Here is a 17,413-nt window from a genome sequence, read left to right on the forward strand (position 1 = left end):
TGTGTTGCCTGGCTACCGGCGTCGAGGCAAATTTCCTGTCGGTGACTCACCAATGCGACTAGAGGCCTGTGATTGGGCTCACTTCCCTCGGCAAATACTCCCGAATGCCATCAAGTCAAACCCATCAAGGCAATGTCACGTCTGCAAAGCCCAGGGCAAAAAGAGCGAGAACAGGTGGGAGTGTGAGAAATGTGGGGTGGCACTTCACATGCCCGTCTGCTTTAAGATCTTCCACACACGCAAGGTTTTCTGACTGCAGTGCTTTTCGAACTATTTCTTGAACAGAATAAAACAAAAAGTGTTGGTGTGCGATTTAAATAGCCGGAGTTGTGGAGGTTTCTTTACGGCGGCGTAGAGGGCCGCTCGTGCCGCCGAAATTTGCGCGGTACAGCACGCTGGGACGGGCGTCGGAGCGGCGGAATCGAATGGGTTAATCGGCGGCGAACTCGCAGCCGCTCGGGGAGGATCGTCCGCTCGGTCCCTTTCATGCACCGCGCACTGTTTATCCAAAAAGCGCTGTATCAGATGTGGCCCCGCTGGTGCCGGGTCTTATTTTGCGGTGGTGGTAATTCCTGCCGGCGGCATGTGAAAAAGACATTTTAAACCGATACAGAACCCGTGCACAAAACGCTTCAATCATGTGACCAGTTAAGCTTGGGGCGACGCGTGGTGGAGAGCGGCAACGTTGGCAAAACATGCTCCGGCGCGGCTCTGAGCTTTCTAGTTCTGGAGCGAGCGCCATTTATTTGACAATCTCAAACATCGGTTGCCTTGGCAACAAAGGCACAAACCGCTCCAGAAGTCAGTTACAGTTGCGTGATCCCGGTTCAGCTCGGGGCCCCACCTCGCAACATGTGGGCACTGCAGGCGTACCACTCACTCCCATTGGGAAGTGTGAAATGCGTTTGGCATTACAGGAGGCGATGGTGTGTGTGTTGTGGACGCCTTTGTTTCGCGATGAAATGCGACGTTGTGCTTCTGTGGGTGGATAGTGCTTCCCATGATCTGGATTATCTTTCTCGAGCGACGTACGACTCAACCTCGCATGGGGTATGTGCAGTGTGCGTGGCTAAAAGCCATCTCGGCTTGCGCGCCAGAGTTAAGTGACTTGCTGTTCGTCCCCGCAAACCGCGCGCGAGGTGAGTGCCGAATTTACGACGGGCAGGAGGAGGCAACCTATCATCTGTCAATCGCGGTTCAGACTTGCAACGCATGTTGTGACGTTGTGTTCGTTCGAAACGCATCTCTGGATTGTTTTGAAGTGGAATAAAATGTATCCGTCAAACCCGGGCATTCGGCTCAGGGCGTTCTGTGCGGTTGCACGAAAGAAGTGCCACGGGGCTTCAACGCTTTTTATATGGAACGTACTCAGGTAAGGGAATATCCATGTCGTGTTATGGCCGTGTTGCATTCAATACAAAGGGTTAAGCGTTTGTTTACACTTGTTCGTTTGTCGTAAAATGTCCAAGCACTCCGGCACTACGCTGGCAGATCAGCCGGCGAGCCGACGCTGAGCAGACGACTCATCTCTTTTCCGGAAGTGCGTGAAAAAGCCGCCCAATAGCAGGATGTCTAGCTCATGACGAACATCTGGGAATCGATGATGTAGACATGTGAAGATGGCGGCGTCCAAAAACACGAAGGAAAGGGTGAGAAAAAAGCGACAAACTTTGCAACAAAAGTGTGAGCTTTCCGCTGCACGTAAAAGAGTAATACTTGGCCCAGATGACCTTGACGACCCAATCTAACGATTGCGCTATTTCATTTAGTGTGTTCAAAAAGCCTTTCAGGGCCCCTTTAAGTATCACTACACTTGCTTCGTGAATGCGAATAATCGCTTAATGGTTAGAACCACCATCGGGGCCTCTTTTTGCCTGGTGTGTTGACAGCGACTTGGTTCAACAGAGCCGCTCTTCATTTTGAATAAATTCTCTGCCCCATTATGGTTAGATGAGAGAAATCCCATTGTTGGAGCGCAGCTGTAGTAATGTGGCTGAACGAAGCACTGGGAGGCGCTGGAGAGAATTTTGTCTTCTTTTTCTGGCCGTAGCTTGAGTGGCATGACTTAGCTAGCGTAAGCATGACTCAGAAATGTGGCTAATAATGTGTTTTTATGCCATGCAACTGCCTGTTCCGCCTGTGTCTTTAGACTGCGTTGTTTGTAATGCTAGTAAGTGCACGACAATGCCCAAGCTGACCACCTTGCCACGTTTCTGTTTTACCTGTTGCCCTCGCTGCAACTGCTTTTGAAAATGTTAGCTGCCTGCTTTGGCAATGAACGCTTTGCTCGGTTGTGGGGTTTTACCTCGGTGCGTTTTGGCGGGAGAACACTGCGAGCCTGCCTCGGCCAATTTCGTGCAGAGCCTCCAGTATTTTCCAGCTTGAGCAGCCGAGGGCGGAAACATGCGCGATGCTACAATGTTAGGCCTAACGTTGTCAACTGGTACCCACCGCAGCTCGACGTACAGTGAGTCGCACGTACAGTGAGTGTGACTTGGCGAAAGCAATAGTGCGTGGTCATGCTCAACTTTCCCACTTTTGTGTTCTTTCTGCTTTTCCTTTCATTGTGTGCGCACCATAAATGCTGTCTAGTCATAGCTGGGCACCCGTGTTTGTCAGCTTCTCTGTCCTTCCGCCCTGTTTCTTTGTACCTTTTTTTTTTTTTTTGCCGCTGTTGTTTATCAGTTCCGTGTGAACAGTCGCAACACAAGGAAGTCAAATGTAAAAGTTGAGGAGGATGTTTAAGAAAAAAAGTCCAAAGCAACAAGAAAGAAAGATTCACCGTGTTTGCATTAGGCTGATTCTTTTGCTGCTTCTTCTGTTGAGCCACAGCTGCCCCTTTGTCCAGTCCTCTTCTTCACCTGGGCTGTTTCTGTGTATCCAATAGCACAGTGAGATGCAGCAGAGGTATTGCAGTGTGTGTATCGTCACAGTTCCTCTTCCCTTCCTTCCCTGCAGATCCAGCAGTTCCTGGAGTTTGTGAAGACCATCTACCGGGAGCTACCCAACCACCTGAACGCCATCTTCGAGCCGCGGCTCCCGCTCAAGTTCAAGGAGCTGAGTGAGCTGAACCTGGAGGCCGTGCTCCAGGAGACCTTCACCCTCACCAACGTCCAGCTCGAGAAGAAGGGCCCCGACGGGAGCTGCGCCTCGGTCGGTGGCCTTGGGGTACTACACTGACGCCAACGCTGTTCCCAGAGTGTGCCGTGTGTAAACTGCCTGGCAGGATGCCTAGGTGGAGCAACAATCATCAACTCCGCTCCTGCATTTGGCTGCAGGCTATGAGTGTGCTGAATCAGCGAGCAAGGGAGCGGAAGATGATAGGTGTAACATTAAGGGACAAGAAAAGATTGGAGTTGGTCAGGGAACAAACGCGTGTTAAGGAAATGTTGGTGGAAATTTAGAAGAAATGGGCGTGGGCAGGGCATGTGATGCAAAGGCAAGATAACCGTTGGTCATTAAAGGAGCCATGAAGAGAAAATGCAAGTTGGTTTTATTCGAAAGATTTCGTGTTTTATAGTGCCCCCAGCACTTGTCCGGATACAAACGGTGCTTTATTCACTGAGAAATTAAACAATTCAGGTTAAAATTTAGATTTTCCCGCTCAATCGTGCGTTTTCATGGTCCCAAATGACATCACAGGAACCGATCACTCTGCAGCCTAGAGTACCTTCATTCACGCATCCGCCGTACAGGGTAGAGACACGTATACGCTGGCGCCGCCATTTTCGGTTGCTCGCTCGCCGCCGAAGCAAGTCATTGTGTCAAAACCGCGCTAAAATTATCGCCGCAACGCGGTTTACAGAAGAAGTTTGAATCATATTGTCTGTTTCGCGTTGCTAGGTCTCGTGGCAAATGAAAAGAATAACGCATTGAGCCCGTTGGCCCAATTGCGGCGGCACGGGACCGTTCAAAGGTTGTCTCCACCCTGTACAGCAATGTTGGTTTGTTCCCGCGTTTCTTTACGTTCCGTAACCTAGATGGCGCCACCATACCGTGGTAAGCGTTTGGTTTGTTTTTGCCCGCATTTAAACCTGGCTTGTTTTTGTTCTGGGAGAAAATATTCGTTCCCTGAAACAGTACTCGCTCGACAAATGGGGTCACGTAAGACACCGTTGCTTGCGTCAATCGGCCAGTGTCGTCTGAGACAACCCCAAGCCCCGTAGTGCTGTGCAGCTAAACCAAGCATGCTGTGCGCAGTACGAACAGCAGAACGCATCAGTACTTCTATGGTTACATGTGCTTTCGTAACTTCCACTGTTTGTCCCATCATTCTTATTGCTTTGTAAAGAATGTACCCTAAATTTAAGCGCAAATCGCTCGTTCGTCTAGTTTGTAAGCTCTACCTAATTTGCGTCTGCTTCTGCCAGCCTCCGCCAATCGCAGAGCTTAGCTCATGTGACATCATAGGTTCTGTTGCGGGAAATGAGCTGGTGGGTCGCATGACCATTCCCGTTTTTCCTAATTATGTAGCTTATTTGAGCGAAGTTTACGTTAAAAGTAATGTCAGTATGAGTCTAACGAGACAATCTTTTGAATGAACCAAACTTGTGTTTTCTCTTCATGGCTTCTTTATGGGCAACGGAGTGCATTCCTAGAGAAGACAAGTGTGGCATGGGGCGGCAGCAAGTTAGGTGGGGAGATGAGATCAAGTAGTTTGCGGGGATAAATTGTTCGCAGTTAGCGCAGGACTGGGATAGTTGGAGATCTATGAGAGAGGCCTGTGACCTGCAGTGGGCGTAGGGAAGCTGACGGTGATGAATGAGTGTGCCATTTGTAAGTTCTGATGCCTGGCAACAGAGAAGGTGGTGATAGTTTGGGGGAAAATTGTTACTAAAAGCGGGGTGACGGCAGCTAGTTGATAAAAGGGGGACAAAATGAGAGCGTTCTTTCTAGGTGCACCACTTGTGATGCTGGTGTAGCGAGAGCCATTTTTAATAGAACTTTCCCCAGCTGTGAAGCGAGTTCTGAAGCCTCGTGATCGTTATGAGGCTCTCTGCGTACTTTGCTTCGAGTGAGAGTGTAGTCGTTTGATTTCCAGCTATCAGCCTACTTCCGGTGAAAGCTAAGTATGAGACATGCCCATGTTTGGGAATTAGGGACAGCTTAAAAGGAGCACTGACACGAAAATTTCATGTTACACTTTTATTGCTTTTATTGATGCTTAACGGTCTGGCGAACCTGAAACAGCACTTCAAATACTTCAGCGCGCGATAGTTAATTACGTTGAACAGCCTGAAAATCGTTTGTTTTAAATTCCCATGCTTTCATCCCGAACGGCGCATATGACAGAATCCCGGCCTGACCTCACCGCTTTGTCCAGACGTCACCGGCACCCGCTTGAGAGTGTGTTGCGCCTGCTTGCCGCTCGTGGGGCCGCGCGCGTGAAGTGACGTCACAAGTTTTTGACAAGCGCTGTCGCGTCACTTCTTTTGGCTTCACGGGGTGATGTCATGCTGATGTCCATTCGCTGAGTGCCGCTCCGCACGCTGCTCCGTCGGCGCGATAAATGAGATCCAATTGAACTATGTTCTTCGCATCGCAGGCCGCTCATATTTCAGCCAGGGTATTCTGTGGAGTGAAGGAAGCGAACTGCACAATAATATTAATGCCGAAAATTGGTGTCAGTGCTCCTTTAAACAATTCCGAGGCATCAGCTTTGGCGTATGCCTAGAAACAGCAGCTTTGAACTGGGAATTGCTACGGGACCAAAGTGAGTGCTTTTTCTTCGCGTGCAGCGTTTTAGTGTGGCATGCTCACGTGTCTTTTACGGAAAACACAGTGTTGAGCCGGTTGGCGGGCAATTTTCTCACTCATTTGGTGGGAAGAGGCAGAAGTTGCTGGTCTTCGTTTGAATAACCTGTAGATGGAGGCGACAAGTGAAAATGCCAGTGTTAATTTGATGCAGTTGAACCCCTTTATCAGAGACACGTACCGGGGAGCAGTTTCTGTCTCTTAGACAAGATATTTCTTATAAGCAGGGAACCACGTTTTCACTGACTCATCAACTCCTAGTTCAATGTGGCCACCGTACGACTAAAAGAAGCTCGAAATGATGCAACACGATGTTGCAAAACATTCATTCTAATATGTGTTTGGCCCGCCCCCGGTATTTATGAAATAGTTCTGACGCTTTGTTAGCTTCATGACTGTATTTACACTGTTTTTTACAACGGCTTCTACAAGCTTTCTCTCTCCTTTCACTGTTTGGGGAAGATGAATCATTGATGTTGAGTTCACAAGCATCATAAATAGCCAGACCGCACAGCTTCTTCCGCTGTGTGCTCTGGCTGTTCATCACGTTTCCAGGACTCAACATCTGCGATGCCTCTTGATTTTCGTCCCCCTGTGTTTCCACAATGGAAGCAACTGCAGTTCGCAACTAATGGCACCGCATCGAAAGTTAAAATGTCTGCTACAAGCCAGACCAAAATTCAAGGATAACTTGTCTGTTACAACCAACCATCTTCTAAAATCCGATGTCTGTTATAAAAGAGGTCTATTTAATGGGAAGGATAGGGCAGCCAACCATGTGGGTGAATGGTGTCTCTTATACCCGATTGTCTCTTACATCCATGCGTCTTATAATGAGGTGAAGCTGTATTTTTGCACATGTCACAGATCCCAAGGTGGTCAAAATTAATCCACAGCCCTCCCCTACACTGAGCCTCACAGCCCAGGCGTAACTTCAGCGTGTTAAACCCTCCAAAATTTAAATATGAATAGTCCGTGTCCAGATGAGAGATTAGCTGGCGTGCTCGCGTAAAGCTGAAAGCACACGTTCATGCCCAAAGCTGAGGCTAGCAGAGGCGTGCGAGTGTGTAGGTGAATACCACGTTGAGTGAGTTTCTCCTCCACGTCGGAGAGACAGGGATGGCTGAAGTGGTGCATGCGTGCATGCGTGTGCAGTACAACGTGATCCCGCGGGCGGTGCTGTCGCTGAAGGTTCTGGCGGAGCTGCCCATCATTGTTGTGCTCATGTACCAGCTGTACAAGCAGAACGTGCACGACGACGTGGCCGAGTTCATCCCGCTCATCCTCAACACCATCACCCTGCAGCCCCTGCCGCAGCACAGGTACGTAGGGGCGCGAGTTTCTCTCCACTCTCTCTCACCCTGTTCCCTGCGTAGGCGCGGTGACTCTGTTACTCGCCTCTGAGCCCTCTCTCTCTCTCTCTCTTCCTTTCTCTCGCAGCTAAGCATGCACACGCAGGGCCTCTTTCCCTGGCTCCTTCCCCCCCGACTGCTAACTCGTACCTGCCTGCCCTTCTGGCCGCACTGCGAACGCTGCTCGGCGCAGAGTTGTGCGCAAGGGCCTTGGCGGATTTGTTTAGAAGTGCATGAGGCAGCCTTGACTTGTGAGGGGAACGTTGATGAGCAGCCACAGTTTGAGGCTAATGCTTTTTACACACTGCTTCAGGGAAGGGACTTTGATTTCACAACATTTACTTTCCCCTTTTTTGTAGCTATGAAATAGGGCTGCTTTTCTTAGACACAGCTTTGCGAGTTTAAAACAGTTCCCATTTTGGAGGAAGGCTACTTTTTTTGGCGTTGTCATAAGGATTTTTATCTTAACTCTGCTGCTGCTCTCCTAATTCCAAAGATTCCTGAAAGGGGGAGGGGAGGGAAGGAAAGCGGATGTGCTGAAGGAAGCACCAGTTCTTGTCGTCTTGAGGGCGTTTCGGTGGATGTCAGTGCTGAGAGTCGTGTGCTGTGGCGAGACCGGGGCTTGACCGCCGGCGGGGGTGGTGTGCTGTGTGTGTGTGCAGGATGAACCCGTCCTTCAACCGCGAAGTCTTTGTGGACTTCATGGCGGCCCAGATCAAGACGCTCTCCTTTCTGGCCTACATTGTCAAGATCTACCAGGTGGGCGAGGGCTCTGCGCCCCTGGGTGGGCTGGTCCCCCTGGCTTTCTACCGACCGGCCACCCAGGGCACATAACAACCTGCCAGCTGGTCTCCTCTCGGTCACGCAAACCATGAGTGTGTGTCGTGTGCGCTTATGGTGGCCGTAGACGAGAAAAACGGGAATGATGAGCACATTTGCATGGGTGGTTCCTCCCACTGGCTTATCAGAGCAGAGCGTAGACTGCTCCATCAGTTGAACTGGGAATGTAGCCTCGCACCCAGCAGATGCGGTGCACGGGTGGCTTTTCCTGTCTCTGGTGTGTGTGCACTGGCCATAGCGTGGCTGGTGCGGCCACTTCCGGGCTCTGTAGGCGTGGCACAGATGGGTTTGCCGCTAGTTTGCGCAATATTTTTAATTATATAGTACCATGTTTGCTCGTGTAATCCTCACACTTTTTTTTTTTTTTGAAAACTCTGTGTGAAGTTAGGGGTGCGAGAATTATGCTGGGGGTAAAAAAAAAAAAAGTTTGGCTTCAATGTTGCCAACCTGCTTTCTGCCAATTCCACCAAATGTAGTAGTCTTTCTTTGTATTTTTAATGCCCGTAAGCTGAGTTTTGCCAATAGCAACTAGTTGTTTAGTTTTTTGTTTTAACTCGAAATGGCTTGCAACTCCACATCCGTGCAGCGCTACCTTGCTTGCTTGCCGACACGCACCGACAGCATAAACCGTCTCTTCTGGATTAGCCGTCTTAAAATTGCCGCCCTCGCTCGCCTGTGCATCCAATCCTGTCTCGTGACCCAAATACGGGCATCGTCATATGCGTGCCGTACACCTGAAGCTCAACAAAATCAAGCGTCGGGGAAATTGCTGTACTTGTGTGCCTCTTTTTTTGTGCACTGAAACCACAAAAGTCCTTCCTAAAATGGCATCGTTCATTACAGGGGACTTTGGTGCCCAGAATATTGGGTACGGCGGAAGACGTGCTGTGAAACTTGTCTAGATGCCCTTATTTGTGTTGTTTCGCAGGCGATTTTATTCGCAGTTTTTGCGCTGGAAGTTTGAGAGGATGCAGGGGTGGGAGACTGTGCGCAGTGCATTTCCCGCAAGTGCATCACGTCGTTGGCCCTGAAAAGGGCCTTTTGGTGGGGGAAAAAATGCAGCAGACTTTCGGGGCCGATGGTCTGGAGAAGGTGGAACAAAAGTGGGAAGAGTCCTAGTTCGAGTCAGTGCTGACATCGCTAGTTGTTGCCTCGTCGGCTTCAGATGCCTCGTCATCATCCCACACCAAGTGGTCTTCAGTGGCATCCAGGGCATTCGATATGCCTGTCTTTTTGAAGCTCTTGACGACAACGTCTGTGCCGATCATCACCCAGGCGTCAACTATCGAGCCGCACAGCAGCTCTACCGACGGTGTCCTGGTCTTGCCGGCCGGCATCAGAGCAAGTTGGCCTGCAGCCATCCACTCTGCGTACAGCCTTCGAACGTTATCCTTGAACGGCTTGTTCAAAGACACGTTAGGCTATTTGGAATGACAGCCAGGTCTGTGTGCAGTTCCTTCAACTTCGCACGAACCAGCTCCACGAGATGGCCCTGAAAGCTGTCAACAACGAGCTGCGGTGGAAGATGAAGTGCTCGTGGTCGCCGCCCCACACAGTCTTGATTCAGTCGACCATGAGTTCAGCACTCGTCCACCCTTTTTTTGCACCCACACGTGCACACCAAGGGGAAACTTTCCTTTGGGGAGGGTCTTCCAATTGAAGGTGATGTACTTACGTAGATTCTGCCTGTCCGCTGTCACAGCCAGCATCACCAAGCACCACTGTTTCCCCGCGCTAGTCATGCGTACATACACAGTGCCCCCGCCTTTCTGCTCCACAGTTGTGTTGCTGGGCTTGTCGAAATTGAGAGGCGTTTGGTCTGCGTTCCCAATCAGCGACAGCAAAAAGTTCTTTTGCCGCCAAATCCTGATGACAAACCGGTGGAAGTCCACGATTTTGTCTTCGTAGGCTTCGGGCAGGTATTGGCACAGCGTTGTGAAACTCCTCAAAGAAAGGGCATTGCGCCGCATGAAACGCATGGCCCACCCGTTTTTTTCTGTTAGCAGCCTCGAAAGCAGCCTTGAATAAAGTGAAGGAAAACTTCTCAAGATGGCTGAAAGCGAGCTTTCGACCACTGATGAGATGGGACTGACTGATTGCTGCTGAATGACGGGGACACGACGACCGTGGCCTACGCGAATGCCTTCTAGTTGCGTGCACCTAAAACCGGCTCAATGACAGTGTAAGTAGCATCTGTGAGATGGCGCTAGGCTGCCATGTGGGTAATACAAGTTAGGGTGCGGGGGTACACGGTGCTCTCCGCCGAACTGAGCGGCGGCGGAGAGGGCGAGCGGTGGAGAGCGCGTAAATCACGCAGGTTTTGCGAGCAGGCGGCTGTCACCGCCGCATGTTTAAGGGAGCTACGATTATGCAAGGTGGCTCACATTGGGGTGTGAGGATTTTAGCAAGTGTGAGGATTACGCGAGTAGATACGGTAATAGTCTGGAAGCTGTCCAGTGCTGGGGCCCCGAAAAAATCTGTATAGCTGAAGTAACTGGGCAATCGGCGCTGGGACGGGACCAAGAAAGCCTGACAAGACTGGGCGCTGACTAACAACAATGAGCTTATTTCGTCGTGGCAGAATATATATACACAGGAAATTGAAAGTGAGAACATGAAACTGTGGGCCTCCTCGATTATCAGTCCCGGATCGTCCGCGGACTGCACGAGCCGCTATCCGGCGCTCGATTTTTCCATGTATTTCTATGGGACTTCCGGTCCGAACGCAGTCCTCGGACTGCCCGCGGACCTTCCAGGACTGGTAAATCGAGGATGCCCTGTGTTGATATTTACATACAGGACACAGGTGCAAGGATAGCGGTTGTTTATCAAGAAATTCATGTTCTTTTTCTAGCAAGTCGAGAGATGAGTTACCTTGCTGGTAGATTGCATGGGCTTTGAAAATCTCTCTATTGCACTATCCCTTGTACTTTCATCCCTTGTACTCCCCCCTCCCCTGGGCTGTAAGTTGTTTCTATTAGAAGGTTGTGCAGATAAGCAGCCACCCTTGCGCTTTTTGAACATCTGGAGATAGTGAGGCGGAACGCCGGAGGAGGTTTCCACTACTTGTACGTTGTGCTGATAAGCAACCGCGTTCGGCATCGCAAGTGCAGTGGGCTTAAAAAAAAATCCTACTTGCGTACTTGTCACGTTGTTCTGTTGCATCTGTTCATAGATGCTAAGAAACGCAGCCGGGGGTCCTTCCAAACACAAACACGAAGGAAGTGTAAGCTGTGCTCGTGGTTTGTAAGACCTTGCAGCAGCGGCTGATGTGGGAAAAAAAAGACAAATTAAAAGACCGTGCCTCTGTTTTTAGAAGGCCTTCGTTTGAGTGATGGTAAAGAAATGATGATTGAAAGGTAGGTTGCGGCATGGTCGGATTCACACACGTTTGGTTATTATGGTGCGGTACCGCTTATAGTGTGTTTTTTTTAAGACTCCCGCGGCACACATTTAAGCGGCCTACACTGTAGTGCAGTTTTTTGGCGAGCCCGCTGATCGACTGGTGCCACTCTGGTATTGTTGTAGGGTCACAAAAAGAAAAAAAAAGTGTTCAGCCATCTGACACAGCGCACGCTGCCTGCTGTCCTCTAAGTTACACAGAGATAAAAGAAAAATGGGCGCCCTTTAGTTCGTGTATTCCATTTGCACATGCGGGATAACCACAACTGCCCTTGCTCTTGGCGCACCTCTAGAGCTAGCAAGCTCCACTTGCCGGAAAAGTTTTTTCTGTTAGAACCTTGTGCAGATAAGAAACCGCCCTTTCTCTTTTCGAACACCTGGAGATAGCGAGCTGCGACGCCATGGTTTCTATTACCTGCACGTTGTGCTGATAAGCGGCTGCCTTCGGCATTGCAAATGCAAGATGGGGTGAAAAAAAAAAAAAAAATCTGGCTAACATTCTGATCACATTGCACCGTCCACATTAGCTGGCCTTCTTCCCTCCCTCCTTGTGGGACCCGTTCTTCTAGACGCTAAGAAACGGAGACGGCCCCCCCACAAAACACGAGCACACAGTTAAAGCTGCGCTTGTGGTTTGTGAAACCATGCAGCAGCATCCATTGTGGAAAAAAAAAGGACCAAAAAAGACCGTGCCTGTTTTTAAGCGGCGTTTGTTTGAGTTATGATAACCAAAGAATGATTAAAAGGTAAATTGCGATGTGGCTGTATTTGTGCATCTTTTGTTCATAGTGCGCCACCGCTTATAGTGTGGATTTTGACGGCTCCTGCGACATGCATTATAAGCAGTCTACACTGTAATGAAACTTTGAACTAGTGGGACTGAAGAATAACAGCGCTGCACTGTGATGTAGGCAAGTCAACAATTTGATACTTGAAAAAGTCCCCGACTGCAGTGTGTCTCTTCTCCTTGAAGGCAGCAGCGAGCACTTCTTGCTCCAACGGGTGAACGTAAGGGAAGCCTTACTATTCATCTTCTTTGAAACTAAACAAAACACAATTGGCAGTCCATCCCGCCATCCCTTTTTTAGGGACGGCCACACTGATGCTTCAAAATTTTCCTCCTCAGTGCACCACACACCACTGCGCTTGTGTACACCTTGATGTACCGTATTTACACGATTGTAAGGCGACTCGAATGTAAGACGACCCCCCCCAAAATCGCATCTCAAAAAAAAAAAAAAAAAGTGCGCATTTTACACAAGGGAAATTTATTCACGTGGTTGCGGAGGAGGATTACTCATCGTCGCTGGAGTCGTCCTCGCTGGTGCTGCTGCCGTCATTGCTGCTGCAGTCCCACAGCACGTCGTCGTCAAGTGTGAGGCCACACTTCGCGAACGACCGCACCACGGCATCGCGTGGTACGGCCGCCCATGCGGAGAGGACCCACCCGCACACAGTAGCCAGGGAGGCTCTCCTCACACGCCCGCTTGGCGTAAGTTCGCGGCTTCCTGACGAAATCCACTCGTTGTATTCGCGGCGCAGGAGGTCTTTAAAGGGCTTGTTGACCCCCACGTCGAGAGGCTGAAGCTGCCCCGTCAAGCCACCGGGGATGACAAGCATGTCGGTATGCTCCTTCTGGAGCACCACTTTTACCTTGGCGGTAAGGTGGCCTCTGAATGAGTCCAACACTAGCATGTTGGGGATGTCTTTCTTGAGGGATGCCCCCGGCCTCAGGAGCCACACTAGACGGTACCATTCCACGACCATGTCGGCCGTCATGAAACCCTTTTCATTCACCCGTACCACCACGCCTTTGGGAAGTGCCTCTGTAGGCATCGTCTTCCGTTTGAAGACGATGTACGGGCGGAGTTTGGTGCCATCCGCCAAGCACGACAACATGACAGTGAAACGGAGCTTTTCGTTTCCCGTTGTGAGCAGGTTTACGTCGGTGTGCACCCTTCACGCTCACTGTCGTGTTGCTCGTCATGTCGAAGTAGACGGGAGTTTGGTCGGCATTGCCGATTTGGCCAAGCAAGTACCGTCGGGTGTCGCGGAGTTTGAGGAAGTGCCTATGGAAGGCGAGGACTTTCTTCTCGTATGCGGCCGGCAACTTCTGGCACACGCTGGTGCGGCGACGTAGAGAAAAACCAGCCCTCTTCATAAATTTAGACGCCCAGGCTTTACTAGCTTTGAATTGAGACCTTGGTATCCCTGCCTGAACAGCGTAGACACGGGCTTGCTGCGTGACCATTTCGCAGGTGACCAACAGCGATCGATCGTGTAGGTCAGTCACGTAGGCCGCAAGCTTCGTCTCTAGTTCCGGAAAACAGCCAGACTTCGGCCCGCGAAAGCCACGGCGCTTGGAGTCGCATGAGAAAATTTCCTCGCGCTGAAGCCGCCACTTCCGCACCACACATTCACCGATTCCGAACTTCCGTCCTGCTGCACAGTTGTTTGTTTCCTCAGCATGAAGAATAGCAGCCCGCTTAAACGCTGCCGTAAACGAGCGCCGAGTGTTCTTCGAGCCTACGGCACTCATGTCAGACAGAAGTGACTCGAGAAAGCCGGTCGTGGACACAAGCGACAGGAGCACGCGGCGACGCAAAGAGAAGCTCTTCCGTCAACTACCAATACCCCCCTACGGCGGCTCTTCCATCGATTATCGGTGCTCCCTCAAGAGCCGTGCGCTCGTCATAAAGGCACTCGTAATGTGCGCAGTAGATGCTAAAAAAAGAAAAGCTTTTGCATAAGCACTCGGAAAACTGTGCGCTTTGGGTTGAGCGGGAAACTATTCGAGATGAAAATCGAAGCAACCGGCAGCAGCCACGCGCGATCGTGATTAAAACAACATGGCGGCTGAGCACGTTACTCGCTTTCACGAAGCATTTTGTTCGTCTCTAACACGACCGGCTTTATCGTTGTGGTCTCTAATAAACAAAATGAGTATTAGCAAACGTAGCCACTATCATATCACGTTGCTTAGTACACTTCCGAACGCGATAGTGGGAGTTTAGTCGCTCTAGGTCCAACTTACAAAAGGTGCATCATTTTTATTGACGCCAGAATGTATGAAATGGTCACCGTAACCATGGAAATGAGCGTGCAAAGCCGTTCACACCTCGAAGCACCCCTGATTTCTTGTCTCTCTTGTCGTTGCAAGCGGTACATGGTTCGATTTCGATTCTAAGACGACCCCCCAACATTGGATTGTCAAATTTGAAAAAAAGGGTCGTTTTACAATCGTGTAAATACGGTAATCAGCCAAGAATAAGTATTCCATAATGGGCACTATGGTGGTTTCATATTGGTTTTACTTAATTTTAAGGCGACAGCTTTCTTACACCCGTCTACTGCCATTCCCGTCTAATGTACCTTCTAATGTACCCCCTTATAACCGTATAATGTCAAAAATCTAATGCCATTCACTCTAATGTCATTTCTGGTTAATGGAGTTCTGCACTACTCATTCGCCTTTACGAACGCCGTAAATCTGCTTACTCTCGAACGCGATGAGCACCAAATGAAACCAAAAACACTCTCAGCACCAGAGTGTTGACGCGGAAACGTAGCTGAACTTCGAAATAAGACGATTTTTTTTGTGCACTCTTGGTGGCAAAGTTCTGAAGAAGATGAAGTTCACTAAAACAGCAGCACAGGGCAAAACATTCTGTTACTCGTTTTGAATTTTTCGGATTTGGCTATCGTTGGCAGGCAACGGCATGCAGCTGCTGAAGCCACTTTTAGAAACGGCTGACACCATTTTTAGAAAACACTTTTTCTCATAACATTTTCTTTATGTTAAAAACTCCTAAAATACGAGGGAATTTCTCTTTTCGATCATTATCACCATCATGGCTGGCACTTTGATGCCTTTGCGTTTTTGCGTGTAGCGCGGCCCGCCCAAATGATGTCATTCGGTATTTTAAGGCCTCGTGTGGCACGAGTGTTAGTGGGACCAATAGCGTCCTGTCAAAAAACTGATGCATTTCTCCTAAGACTGGTTGGTAGACCGAAAAGGCCTGGTAAAAAGTACCTAATCAATGGTCCCAGGGCCTCCATAAATAGACAACTTAAATTGCTCCTGAAAAAGTGTCTTCCTAGTAGAGCGCCTTTGTTTAGAAGTGAAGCCGACTTTCAGGATATCAATGTAAGCTTGGTCTTTGCAAGCAGGCTTTCCCACATTGCCTGTTCTGCAGTGAAGTACGGCCCATCTATGAAGGGAGTGGGATTTCAGAAAACGGCTCTAACTCTTGTGTAACCAAAAGTATCCCGGAAACAAATTACTTGAGTCTACATGCGTGAAACCTGGCTTTTATTGTGTTAAAATGGTCAGTTGATCATCGCGAAAAAAGGAATGGTTCTGAATAAGACAATAGATGCAGACATCATGAATAAGATGTACAATAATATACCGTTATCTCATAAATCATGTATCGGTATACATTTAGATCGTTCGTAGATGTGTTTACTTGTTGCAGCGAAAAATCGCCGCTTTAGCGCTTCTCTCAACTTCCTTTAGGAAGGTATGGTAGATTTTTATCGTCTTCTGTTCTTTTTTTCGTTCCGTAAGCGGCAATGCCTAGTGCGTAGGAAACGGCTGCGTTTCTCTGCCCGTTTGTCAGGCCCCAAGCCACCCACGCTGCCGCATTCGAGTGAACTGAATTTTTTAATATACAGACTCCCGGGAAGCCTGGCCGGACCAAATCGTACAGTTTGAATGATCCATCAATTCATATTATTGAAGTTCGAATTAACGAGATTTCACTGAGGTGTAGGGTAAGCACAGTTTAAGGGAAACTGTGGGGATGGCGAGTGACCAAGTTTAAACAGTTTCAGCATACAGCAGCTGGCATAGCTTGCGTCTAGCCAATCGCTCAGCTAGAATGCGGTAGTGGGTGTCAGTTGTATGACATTTGCCTCTGGGATGTGTGACCAAATAAAAGGTACGTCACTGGGGTTACGAAAAACACGTTGTACTTCCATGCTGCGTCGTAACGCTTACCACTGCAAGAAAGATCAGTTCTTGTTGAAACATTTTACATTGAATGGTAAAAGGGCGAGGTTCATAGGTGGTCATTTTGGTGTTATCGCATTTTAAATCGTGGTATCAGTTCGGTGGTTTTGCATTGTAACGCAATAAAAGGTACGTCACTGGGGTTTCGGTGATTAACTGTCATAGCCTTTGCACCAGGTCTAGAACCCAGGCGAGCTTCCTCCGAGCCGTGTAATCGTCTTAACGAGCGTTCACCGAACCCGAAACAGAGCTCTGCTGCTGCGGCTGCATCGACCAAGCATCGTGGACGCACATCAGCTCGACGTCGCAAGCACAAAAGACGGGAAAGCCGTGCTCTCAGCCTGGCCCGGCTCTACGTTGTGAGTAGGCGTGGGGTACAGTCGTAGGAGATGAGCGTGCTGTAACGCAATAGATAAGAATAGGGTTAGGAGATAAGGTGGGTGATTGGGAGTGCACTGTGGCGGCGTGTCTATCGTTTGTTTACCTAAAGCCCCACAGGGGTGCGAAGGAACTGGGCAAAATAAATTACCGTACTTACCCGATTCTACCGCGGCCCCGATTCTAACGCGCACCTGATTTTCCAGGCAAAAAAAACCGAAAAAACTTGCACCTCCGGTTGTAACACACACGGAACTTTGTGACCCAGAAAAACGAATGCGAAAGAAACAGGCGATTTATTTCCCGAAGTAATTTCACTCATCTCACTCCTCGTTGCTCTCCGAGCACTCCTTGTCGCTTTCCGCTGACTACAACATTTTGTCCTCAGTGTCGTCAAGCGTGTTCGCGATGCCACACTTCTGATCAAACGTTCAACCATGGTCAATGGGATTGTGGCCCGCGCCTCGCGCGCCCAGAGGCTCGTTTTGAACGCGTGAGAGCCGCTCATAAGCCACTCGTGGAAGCGGCGCACCTTCGTTGCCGCTGCTGCGATTGCTGTTATCAAGCGCGCAAGTGGAACGATTTGACGATTTGTGTGAACGCTGATAGAAAAGCCTAGGCGCCTAGGCTTCCATCGTCCAAAAAATCGTTGCTAAAAGCTTTGGCGGCATCT

At 49.5% G+C, this 17,413-nt stretch overlaps 1 protein-coding gene across 2 annotated transcripts in view; it reads left to right on the top strand.

Annotated features, from left to right (window-relative positions):
• LOC144173118 (transformation/transcription domain-associated protein-like) overlaps positions 1-17,413 on the top strand; it is a 141,123-nt gene that overhangs the window by 28,679 nt on the left and 95,031 nt on the right. For both annotated transcript variants that reach the window (XM_077701631.1, XM_077701632.1), the window contains exons 7-9: positions 2,959-3,168; positions 6,910-7,076; positions 7,769-7,865. In XM_077701631.1, the coding sequence (XP_077557757.1) occupies positions 2,959-3,168; positions 6,910-7,076; positions 7,769-7,865 (474 nt within the window). The remainder of the gene's footprint in view (positions 1-2,958; positions 3,169-6,909; positions 7,077-7,768; positions 7,866-17,413) is intronic.

Source organism: Haemaphysalis longicornis, unplaced genomic scaffold (genome assembly GCF_048455015.1).
Source record: "Haemaphysalis longicornis isolate Haplotype H1 unplaced genomic scaffold, Haemaphysalis longicornis Haplotype H1 scaffold_29, whole genome shotgun sequence".
In the NCBI taxonomy this organism is placed as follows: Eukaryota; Metazoa; Arthropoda; class Arachnida; order Ixodida; family Ixodidae; genus Haemaphysalis; species Haemaphysalis longicornis.